This window comes from Onychostoma macrolepis, chromosome 05 (assembly GCF_012432095.1).
Source record: "Onychostoma macrolepis isolate SWU-2019 chromosome 05, ASM1243209v1, whole genome shotgun sequence".
Taxonomy (NCBI): domain Eukaryota; kingdom Metazoa; phylum Chordata; class Actinopteri; order Cypriniformes; family Cyprinidae; genus Onychostoma; species Onychostoma macrolepis.
The window spans coordinates 45,800,508-45,813,007 of NC_081159.1; the positions used below are offsets into that span (position 1 = coordinate 45,800,508).

The 12,500-nt window shown below is 44.8% G+C and overlaps 1 protein-coding gene across 1 annotated transcript in view; it reads right to left on the minus strand.

The window, feature by feature from the left end:
- The window catches only part of tek (TEK tyrosine kinase, endothelial), a 20,723-nt gene that overhangs the window by 4,431 nt on the left and 3,792 nt on the right, over positions 1-12,500 (minus strand). The window contains exons 2-17 of the mRNA XM_058775531.1: positions 12,057-12,359; positions 11,875-11,985; positions 11,503-11,658; positions 10,760-10,891; positions 8,370-8,507; positions 8,040-8,162; positions 7,807-7,952; positions 7,549-7,693; positions 6,636-6,794; positions 5,191-5,325; positions 4,847-5,122; positions 3,922-4,224; positions 2,919-3,079; positions 2,110-2,320; positions 1,912-2,022; positions 1,626-1,816 (exon numbers count right to left, since the gene is read on the minus strand). Of these exons, the coding sequence (XP_058631514.1) occupies positions 1,626-1,816; positions 1,912-2,022; positions 2,110-2,320; positions 2,919-3,079; positions 3,922-4,224; positions 4,847-5,122; positions 5,191-5,325; positions 6,636-6,794; positions 7,549-7,693; positions 7,807-7,952; positions 8,040-8,162; positions 8,370-8,507; positions 10,760-10,891; positions 11,503-11,658; positions 11,875-11,985; positions 12,057-12,359 (2,801 nt within the window). The remainder of the gene's footprint in view (positions 1-1,625; positions 1,817-1,911; positions 2,023-2,109; positions 2,321-2,918; positions 3,080-3,921; positions 4,225-4,846; positions 5,123-5,190; positions 5,326-6,635; positions 6,795-7,548; positions 7,694-7,806; positions 7,953-8,039; positions 8,163-8,369; positions 8,508-10,759; positions 10,892-11,502; positions 11,659-11,874; positions 11,986-12,056; positions 12,360-12,500) is intronic.

The following is a 12,500-nucleotide window of genomic DNA, read 5'->3' on the forward strand; positions in this document are numbered from 1 at the left end:
CAGCTCTATGTCTCTTCGCGGCCTGACGTAGCATACCAATTTGCAAAACTAACGGAATGCATAGGTGATATCAAAAAACTGCATGACTAGTAATTTCTTACTGCTAAATTCTGATAAAAAAAACAAAGCCACGTTTCCAGCATTTGTAAAACCGTATTTTTCCATCTCAAAAATATATCTAAATTACAACCTATGCTCTCAATGTCAAATGAAGAAATGTTAATTCATGCATCATGATCTCAAGGTTAGACTATTGTAATGCTTTATTGGATGGTTACTCTTTGCGCTTAATAAACAAGCTCCAGTTGGTCCAAAATGCAGCAGCTAGAGTTCTGACTAGAACCAGGAAGTATGACCATATAAGCCTGGTTCTGTCAGCACTGCACTGGCTCCCTATTAAACATCATATACGTTTTCAAATCTTGCTAATAAATAATAAAGCCCTGAATGGTTTAGCTCCTCAGTACTTGAGCGAGCTCTTATCGCATTATAGTCCTCCACGTCTGCTGCGATCTCAAAACTCTGGCCGTTTGATAATACCTAGAATATCAAAATCAACTGCGGGCGGCAGATCCTTTTCCTATTTAGCACCCAAACTCTGGAACAATCTACCTAACACTGTTCTGGAGGCAGACACACTCTGTCAGTTTAAATCTAGATTAAAGACCCATCTGTGAACCTTCAATACAGCAGAATGTTTTTCCAAACTCTTCCCCAGATCTGTGCCTTCACGCAATCACGTCTCTGAGCTCTATAAGGCAGTTTGACCTCAGGGCTTGTTTTTTGCTCTGATATGCATTTTCACCTGTTAAGACCTTTTATTGAGAGGTGTGTGCCATTCCAAATCACACTCATTCAAATGAATTTGCCACAGGTTAATTCCACTCGAAGTGTAGTAACATCTGCAAGTGATATGAATGCTCCTGAGCTAAATTTCAGGTGTCCCAGAAAGGGGTATGAATACTTATGCAATGGAATAATTTAAGTTTTTTATTTCTGATAAATTTGCAAAGTTGTTACAAACCTGTTTTGTGCTTTGTCACAAAAGTACTTTAAAGCTGTATAAGGCTGCAACATAACAAAACGTGAAAAAATGAAGTGGTATGAATACTTTCGCAAGGCACTGTATATACTGCTCTGAAATGCAGCATTCAGCTGCACTCATCGCTCTAGACTGGGGTGGTCATAATGTAATGGCTCATTGGTGTTGTAACATGTCTAGTCAGTTTTCATTGTTTTCTCTTTCTGTGACCTAGTTTTCCTGAGTTGCCCTGATTAGTTCATTCTGTTCACCTGTGTCTCGGTCATTAGTCCCTCTCTTGCTTTTGTATAAGTTCTCCTCATTTCTGTTCAGTCCTTCATTGGTTATTATTTATGTAACGTTGGATATGCTTTGCTGTGTTTGTTCTGCTCCTTGATGCCTTGTTTCTGTGAGGATTTACGATTATAGACAGTTTACTGGATTCCCCTTCATCGTGCACTTAATTCAGCATAGCAACCCGTGACAGGTGTATAGATATTATTTATATATATTAAATATTTTCATTACTGAATCCAATAAATATTGTTCATATATGAATTAGAGCAGAATTATTACACCGGTGGTCAGTGTTTTCCATGCTCACCTGTTTCTGGCTCAGGTAGTCCATGCCTCGCGCCACATCCGCAGCAAAGTGCAGTAACTGCTGCGAAGAGAGCGTGGACGCGGTGCTGTTAGCGATGGCAAAGGCAGGATCTGTCTCTAAAACACGGCTCTTACGCAGAAAGTCCAGCAGGTTTCCGTGAGGAGCGTATTCAATGGCCAAATACAGGTATCCTGCAGTAGAAGCAGACAGTGTGAACGAGCTCTCAAATACAGTCGTGTCGCATCGGAGAAGATCAGCAAACATCTGTGGGATTTGAAGCACACACCTCTGTGTTCACACGCTCCCAGAAGGTTAATGATGTTCGGATGATGACCCAGTTTACACAAGACCTCGAGTTCCCCGGCAAAGTCCCTGTGGTCGTCCTTAGAGGCGTATTCTATGGTTCAGACAGAGAACGAGCCATTGTGAGAGAAACTGTGAGAATGCTAACACACATTCTGACGGTTCATTGAATCCTTCTGACCTTTCATTCTCTTGATGGCCGCGTCCATCCTCAGGCCGTCTTTCTTAATGCGAGCTTTCAGCACCTGCCCAAAGTTTCCCTCTCCGATCACATCCTGGAACTTAATGTCGCTCCACTCCAGGGTGGGATAGACCACAGATTGACTGGAACTGGGAACTTTTTTGGGCATGTTCAGCGGCACGGAGCTAAACTGGACCACAGGCTCCTCTCTCTGTGAGCACAGGAGAGATCGATGTTTACAGATGAGCATTCAGCTCCAACACACCTGAAGCAGCTAATGAAGGACTTCAGGATCCAAACCCTGAACTGGAGCTAAACACTGCTCTATGGAGAAGTGTTAGTGTGAGAACCTTCAAGGCCTGTTCACACCAAGGATGATAACTATAAAGATAACAATAAAGATACAGTTCTAAAAATCGTTCTCAGTATTAAAGAATAGCAGAATCCACACCACAGCTATAACCATAAAGGCACAGAGAAACGATATCGTTGGAATCACTTCCAGAATGATTTTTTTCCCAGCTGATGAACGATACAAACATTGACACCCAATCAGAATCAATCCTGCTGTAACAAGCTGGAGAATTTAAAGCAGCAGATGAGTGTGTGCTTAGAAAAAACAGGGGATATCATCCGCTGGTGTGGACGCTAATATAGTCATCTCTATAGTTATCGTTCTTGGTGTGAACGGGCCTTAACCCTGCAATAGAGACAAAGCTGTGACTGTATTCAGCTGATTTTTACTGTGACAGATCTGTAAATGAATGCATACGGTCACTGAGCATGCTGAGTTTGGGTCGGCGTCTCACCGCTATGTTGTGGAAGGCCTGCACCATGCGTCTCTGGAAAGTGGCTCTCTTGAGCTGCAGGACGATGCAGAAGGCCAGCAGGATAGTGATGCACGTCATGCCGGCGGAGCCCAGGATCGCGTAGAACAGCATGTTACCGTGAGCCTGGAACCCGTGCAGCTCTGAAAGAGGAACAATTTACAATCACTGTCATCAGTAGCATTTTATAATGCTGAACAAATACAAATATTTGTGAAAATGAACTTTACTTGTCAAGTGTTAAATAACGTCACTTATCAAATGTTTGTTAATGGTTCGTATTTAATAAAGGGCTGTCTTTCTTCCTGCACGTTATTACTCATTTTGATCAAGATATATCCGCTTATCTCTCTACATATTGTCCATATCTGTATTTCTTGTCATTATTTGTAAAATAATGACTATAAATGCTGATTTGTAAACAATTTGTAGAACTGTTTGAACCTGTGCCTGCATCACATGGTGATAAAGTGTTTATCTGGTTATGACAGATACTGTATTCACTGCAAAAACAAAAATGCTTATCTTACTTAGTATTTTTGTCTTGTTTCTAGTCAAAATATCTAAAAATTCTTAAATTAAGATTAATTTACTTGATAAGCAAAATGACATAAGATATTTAGCCTTGCTTCTAGGTGGGGGGACTGAATTAAGTGCATTTTGCTTAAAACAAGTAAAATTATCTGCCAGTGGGGTAAGTAAAATTCTCTTGTTATAAGTAAGATTTATTTTTTTATTTTTTTTGCAGTGTTTCACTGGTTCTTGTCAAATGCAGAAGAGAAATTACCACAATTTTGAGGCCAACTGCCATCATACATAAACAGTAAATGATCCTGTAGAGGGCAGTGTTACTCTCTCAGTGTGTCTCACAGGGTTCAGACGCTGACGTGCGCTTGTGAAGCTGCACTAGTGTTCACTGCTTCTGTCATTCATTACTCTCCCTGGCTGATTTCTTCAGTGGAACAGAGGCAGCACAGAGACTCACGTGAGCTCTCCTGCGGCGTCAGCGTCTTGAGGGTGATCTGCGGTCTCTCAGCACTCTCTCCCATGTTGTTGATGCTCCAGAGCTCCAGCTGGTAGGTGGTGTTGGCCCTCAGACCCCGGAGCTGGAAGTGCATGTTGGTCTGGTCCGTCTGCACGCCGCACTCCACCTGCTGACTGTAGTCCGTCTGCTGGTAGCGGATCACAGCTCTGGAGATGGAGTGACCCTCGGCCACTGACCAGGTGATGACGGCCGAGGAGTCGCTGATGTTACAGGTGGAGATGTTGGCAGGAGGAGGAGGAAGCTCTGATGGATCACCGCATAATGAATCAATAACTCCACTAGTATATCCAACTCATCCGCATACATAGAGTACACTTGATTATTTTTGCCATTATCATCATCGTTTTCTGTGAATTTGCTATGAAACTGTGTTTTGAACAGCGCTGTGACTTTGGTGGATGATAGACATCGAGAGTGCTTTCAGAAGAGACACAGATCTATCAGTGTGTAGCTGTGATGACACGACAGTAACAACAGGAATCATACATATGTGATACAGGACCACAAAACCAAACAGAGTTCAAAGTTCAAACTGAGATTTGTACATCATCTGAAAGCTGAAAAGCTTGACAAAATCACCTTTAAAGTTGTCCAAATGAAGTTCTTAGCAATGCATATTACTAATCAAAAATGAAGTTTTGATATATTTACGGTAGTAAATTTACAAAATATCTTCATGGAACATGATCTTTACTTAATATCCTGATGATTTTTGTCATAAAAGAAAAATGGATAATTGTGACCCATACAATGTATTGTTGGCTATTGCTATAAATATACCTGTGCTGCTTATGACTGCTTCTGTGCTGCAGGGTCACATATGGCTGTGAGCTTAAAAAAGTGAGAGGCACAAAGGCATCCTTACGGTCACTCAGCGTCCAGGCGCTGACGGTGGGGCAGGCCTGTCCCGCGGCGCTGCTGCTCGTCCTCACCTTGCACTGGTATTTGTGTCTGGGTTTCAGTTCGTTCAGACTGAGGGTGGAGGAGTTGGACGCGAGCTGGAATCTCCTCTCGGTTCCCGAAGCTCCGACCTGCTGACACGTAACCTCGTAACTCCAGTCGTCCTCGACAGGAGCGGCGTCCCACGACAGCAGCAGCGCGGTCTGACTGACGGGCCTCAGCTTCACACCCACGGGGAGCTCTGAGACAAACATAGGCATCTTATCATCCCGCCGGGTGATGAACGTGAGGCTGTGTTTGAGCTCTTACCGAGCATCTGTGTGGAGAAAGTGGCTTCGGGTCCGGGCTGGCCGGTTCCTCCCGGTCCGTGGCGACTCAGCTGCACCCGTGTGGTGTATTGGGTCATGGGAGGAAGGTTGTCCAACCTCACCAGAGAGCCGCTCGCTGTTGAACACATGGAGAAATGTGTCTGCTATCTACTCAAACATTCAAACGCAGTTACACAGTTTTGTAACGATCTTCCACATATTGAGTATCAGTCCACTCAGCAAGAACAATGAGCCAAAGACACACAAACATGTTCAAGAAAGCTGCGTTTAGACTGCTTTCTTACACATGCGCCCAGAACTAAACAACAGAGTTCTTCAATAGTTGTACTATTCGTCTTTTTGCACCAACAAACACATTTAGATAATAAAGAAAATTCCCCTACATTAAGTGAAACAACTAGGGATGTAACGATTCACTCAACTCACGATGCAATATGATTCACAATACTGATTTCACTGATTTTCTCATGATTTTGTTTTTAACAAAATGAGATTTAAGACTAATTATAAATGAAAAGGTCTTCTTTTCCAAACCCCAAATCAAATAAATAACACAAATAAAGGAAATCTGTTCATATAAACAAACTAAGGCTTTGCCTGTGCCCTTTTTCCATTTAAAATTACAGTCAATCACTGTATTTTAATCATGATCCAAACAAAGATGCCGCATACATGCAGCATGAGCAGTTTTTAATCTAAATCAGATTGTATAATTCTGAAATTTGAAGCAACAGAATGGTCTGACTTAAGTGTTGTGAAACTATACTACATAAAACATATCTGTATGAAACAGAAACAGCAGACGAGCTGAAGGAGACGCAGGTTCACTCTCTGCCAGCAGGTGGCGCTTATGAACAGCAGATACAGCGTTTCCTTGGTTACCGCTGTAAACAAAGCAGCCCTGCACTTATGAACGCTTTAAATACATTATACAGAGGCTAAATGGAAAGAAAATCAAAATTTTTCTAAAGACAGTCACCTCTCTCAGAGATACATTCATATAAACTCCTATCCCAGTTGTATGGCGATTCATTAAACATCTCAAACGATTTGAATTGTCACATATTTGTATAGATTTTCAACCGGCTCGCAGGGCATCGTTACACCCCTAGAAACAACACAAGCATCAGATGAGGTCAGTGATTCTGGAAGCAGTCGTGTGCTTTTCCTCCGCTGTGAAATGAAAGCCCCTTCCGGAGCAATGACTTCACCCGCATTCTTCTGACTAGTCATAATATCTTCTGTGTATGACAGTGATCAGAAATATGTTCAGCTCATCAACTTTTTGTAATCTGTTGCACAATGGAAATATTTATTACACTGGACAGTTTGCCAAGAGCAACACGGTGACCTGTAACCTCGGATGTGAAATGTTCCAGCTGTCGTATGCAGCGGCACACCACAAAAACACACAGGCGCCGTTACCCTCAACGCTTCTCCACGTAGACGAGCTGCTCTGTTTGTAGATGACCCTGACTGAGGTGACAGGCCCGTCTCCGGAGTACGGCTCGTTATTGAGCAGCAGCAGCAGGTGATGCGGGCCGCTGTCGTTCAGGAGCGGAGGATTCTGGGGCTGCGGAGGAACTGAAACCAGAAGCACAGCTGAGTACTGATCGTTATTAATGCAGCAAAACTAATAGAAACACTTATCCTCTGTTAATATTGCTTTACACTATACAAACGTTCTACATTTCAGATCACTAAGATATGGGCTGCAATGAATTTCTCTAGACATTTATGTATTTATGAACATAAGGCAGGGAAGCCATCTTAACATTGTGAAGTCAACCCAGGAGCCACATTTAGGCGGCACATCTTCCACGATAAGGTGAATTTACAAAAACTTTTGTGACCCAGAGGTGGCATTTATTATTTTAGTCACAATTAGTTATAAACAAGACACGGTCTGAATGCAGTGATCATGTTGAATGGCACATTAGGCAGTTAGTTGAGGTTTAGTTAGCTGCGGTTAGTTAACCGGAGCAGGAACGGATTCGCCTGCAGCGGGTTTTTCATTTTTAGAGAAACACAGATTTCTGTTTGTCTAATCATCCAGGATCTAAGCCAATCAGAGCAATGGTAACGCCAACATGAACGGACACACTCAGGATCGTAATCTAAAGCCCTTTCTCAGTTGAGTATTTTTTGTGATTCTATAGGTCTAAAGGTTTTACGACTGGCATGTTAAATATTTACAGTCAATATTCCCACTATGGGCATTGCTAATTTCATAACCATATAGGATTTTGGCTACTGAAACACTGTATGTTGTGATTGTTTGGGACTTTTGCTGGCAGGAAAATAGAGACAGAGCTTCGAGAACTTTGAAGAATCTCACCTTTGACATTCACAATGAATTCCTTCTCCTCCTGATAGTGTTTGGTTTTCACTTGACACGACCAGCGTCCAGCGGCCGACTCAGTGATCTTCTCCACTCTGAATGCGGACGTGGTTTGATCATTTTCCGTCTGTGTGTCCACTGCCTGAGAAAAATGAAAGAAGAGGCGTTTCATGAATAACACAGCGGCTCAAGCAGATCAGACCTCACGGCGTCTCGTGCTGACCGGTGCAGTGATGTTACTGAGGCGAGACTCACGTAGACAGTGGTTTTGTCCGGTTTGACCAGGGTTATTTCACCATGTAAAGGAGTGGGCCGGCCTGACGCAGAGCAGTTGACCGCGTATGTGGCGCCCAAGTTGAGCTCGATGTCTCTCAAACTGCTCATGATAACAGGTCTCGTGTCTTTCGGAGAAATCACAAGCAGATAAGGATTAAACCCAGAGATCTCCAGAAACACAGGACGGTTTCTTTGAGATCAATGATTTTCACCTGGTTTCTCACAGCGAGCTCCGTGCCTGCCTTCACACACACATCCTCTGAAGCGATCGCATTTGCCCACTTCACACTCACACTTCTGTTTACAGTCGGCGCCGTAATAACCGGCCGGACAGGCTGGAGTCACAAAATCCAAATGAAAAGAGTAACAAGTAATATTTGAACAAAATATTTGTAAAGTGTTTATTTTCATTTCACACACTTCTGAACACCTTCAGCGAGACCAGTTCACAGTACTACTATTATTACTAGCATTTAGGCACAGTAAAATGAGGAATATTAAATGAAGCGTCCTCCGGTGTGTTAAACTGGATTTCCTCTCACCCTCGCTGCAGTTGAAGCCCCTCCATCCAGACGCACAGGAGCAGCCATACGGCTCTCTGAGACAGAAGAGCAGAGAACGACAGACTCCGTCCACACAGCGCTCCTTACAGCTCCGGCCGAAGCGGCCCTCGCCGCACACTACACAACACAACACACAACACACACATCAAACACACAACACACACAGCGCTGCTTACAGCTCCGGCCGAAGCGGCCCTCGCCGCACACTACACAACACAACACACATCAAACACACAACACACACAGCGCTCCTTACAGCTCCGGCGAGCGGCCTCGCCACACTACACAACACAACACAACACACAACACACACAACACACACAACACACACAGCGCTGCTTACAGCTCCGGCCGGCGGCCCTCGCCGCACTACACAACACACACAACACACACATCAAACACACAACACACACAGCGCTGCTTACAGCTCCGGCGGCGGCCCTCGCCACACACACAACACAACACACAACACACATCAAACACACAACACACACAGCGCTGCTTACAGCTCCGGCCGAGCGGCCCTCGCCACACTACACAACACAACACACACACATCAAACACACACACACACACAGCGCTCCTTACAGCTCCGGCCGGCGGCCCTCGCCACACTACACAACACAACACACAACACACATCAAACACACACACACACAGCGCTGCTTACAGCTCCGGCCGAGCGGCCCTCGCACACTACACAACACAACACACACATCAAACACACAACACACACACAGCTGCTTACAGCTCCGGCCGAGCGGCCCTCGCCACACACTACACAACACAACACACAACACATCAAACACACAACACACACAGCGCTGCTTACAGCTCCGGCCGGCCCTCGCCACACACTACACAACACACAACACACACATCAAACACACAACACACAAACTACACAACACACATCAAACACACAACACACACAGCGCTGCTTACAGCTCCGGCCGAAGCGGCCCTCGCCACACACTACACAACACAACACACAACACACACATCAAACACACACACACACACACAGCGCTGCTTACAGCTCCGGCCGGCGGCCTCGCCACACACTACACAACACAACACACAACACACATCAAACACACAACACACACAGCTGCTTACAGCTCCGGCCGGCGGCCTCGCCACACACTAAACAACACAACACACAACACACATCAAACACACAACACACACGCTGCTTACAGCTCCGGCGAGCGGCCCTCGCCGCACACTACACAACACAACACACAACACACATCAAACACACAACACACACAGCGCTACTTACAGCTCCGGCCGAAGCGGCCCTCGCCACACACTAAACAACACAACACACACATCAAACACACAACACACACCGCGCTGCTTACAGCTCCGGCCGAAGCGGCCCTCGCCGCACACTACACAACACAACACACAACACACACATCAAACACACAACACACACAGCGCTCCTTACAGCTCCGGCCGAAGCGGCCCTCGCCACACACTACACAACACAACACAACACACAACACACACATCAAACACACACAGCGCTGCTTACAGCTCCGGCCGAAGCGGCCCTCGCCACACACTACACAACACAACACAACACACAACACACACCAAACACACACAGCGCTGCTTACAGCTCCGGCCGAAGCGGCCCTCGCCACACACTACACAACACAACACACAACACACACATCAAACACACAACACACACAGCGCTGCTTACAGCTCCGGCCGAAGCGGCCCTCGCCACACACTACACAACACAACACACAACACACACATCAAACACACAACACACACAGCGCTGCTTACAGCTCCGGCCGGCGGCCCTCGCCACTACACAACACAACACACACACACACATCAAACACACACAGCGCTGCTTACAGCTCCGGCCGAGCGGCCTCGCCGCACACTACACAACACAACACACAACACACACATCAAACACACAACACACACAGCGCTGCTTACAGCTCCGGCCGAAGCGGCCCTCGCCACACACTACACAACACAACACACAACACACACATCAAACACACAACACACACACTACACACACATCAAACACACAACACACACAGCGCTCCTTACAGCTCCGGCCGAAGCGGCCCTCGCCGCACACTACACACAACACACACATCAAACACACAACACACACACTACACACACATCAAACACACAACACACACAGCGCTCCTTACAGCTCCGGCCGAAGCGGCCCTCGCCCCCGTCATATATTAATCATATATAATATATTGACTCTTCATGATATGAGCCCTGAGAACCTGTCAAAATAGGGTCTGATTTATGATCATGTAAACATGGCCCCTGTAATAAATGTGACCTCTGAGTATTTGAGCAAAGATTGTTACCTGTTTCACAGGTGGGCCCTTTAAACCCCGGAGGACAGATGCAGTCGCCCGTCACATCGTCACACATGCCTCCGTTAGCGCAGGACAGACACGGTTTCACACAATCCGCTCCCCACAAACCAGCCTTACAACCTTTAACAACATCACGACTGACCGTTACTAACACATTCTGCTGAAAACACGCACGCTTCTTCAACGTCTTTAACATTGATCAATATTTTAACATTCATATTTGCAGAAAAACAAATATCATTCAAGACTATTATTATAGATGAGCAAATCACTAAAAAGACATGTATAGAACAAATCATAAGTGTGTTTGAAGTCAATATTACATGTTTTTATTCTTCAGGCTGACTGCAGACTTCTTTAACAATCTTTAATAATCTCTTCATAAAGAATTATTGCGTTCAGGTCAGTGTAACGATTCATTATGTTTATTCATCACATATTTATAAATCAAGACATTCAGTGAACACTCTTAAGACAGCTTGAACATGATACAGAGAGAGATGCACATCCTGCAAACAGTTTAATTAGTGTATTATGACTCACAAATCCATGAATCACTAAACCAGTATTTAATGGCCAGTAATGATATATTTATAGTGCAACTTACAGTGAGTTGTAGAGTTATGAATCTTTATGATCATGACACTTGTGATCTAAACATCAAGTGCATTAGCGGACACTTTAACGCGAGAGACTGTGTTTGGTAGGAGACCATGAACCGAAGCACTTACTCCTGACGATCAGTCGAGTTATTGCTGAGCTGAACGGAGCTCCAGAGATGTAACGGATCGCATATATTCCAGCATGACTTTGGGCTTTTGCATTGATTATTGGGTAATTAATTACATCCGTGATGTCCTGTTGGGGTAATGAGTGTTCAAAATTTCCTGAAAAACAAAACAACAACAACAAAAAACTATAATGTTACTGATATTCTTGACTTTTTTTGGCATAAAAACCAGGATTATGCTATTTAAAAAATAGAAACTGCAAGCCAAAATAAATAGAAGCAAATAATTAATAATAAAAGTTTAAAATCTTTTTTTTTTCACTATAGAACAAGGCACAGATGCTTGTTTATATTGTTTTTTAAATGTTCCCACCGTTTTTATAGATGACTGCGTCCTCTGGTATATATGTCTTTCTGGAGTAAGAGATGTTAACGTCTTCGCCTTCATTAACGGTGATGGTCAGAGACTCGGGGAGGAAAGCAGCTGAAGGAAAAGAACAGTTAAACCCCGTCTGGTCAGAAGTCTTTCCCTTCCGAGGATGTCAGTGTTATTACCTTCATGGAGCATCTTGTAGGTGAAGATTTTACTCCTGTTAGAGTTTTTGACCTGGCAGTAAAACGCTCCGAAGGTGTGATTGCGGGACATCCAGGTGACTTTAGCGGCGGAGCGGTGGCTTCGGTCCGGCTCGGCGCTCAGGATATGAGCCTCCTGGTCGGGATACTCGTGGCCCAAACTCAGCGAACCGGTGGCAGAAACGGTCCAGTTGCTGCTCACACACAGCAGAGACGGCGAGCTCACCGAGGACACCACCGGGTCCGGATTGATCAGAGTCACGTCTGAGACGTCAAGAGCGCTGCCTGCAGACACATGACAGGAATCTGCATTATTCAGTGAATCAAAGAGCCGTTGTGGCTTAGGCCTGTCCTGCAGAACCACTCGTGATGAGCTCTTCTGGTCAACATCTTCTCTCAGTCACACCGATGCTTTACATTTCAGTT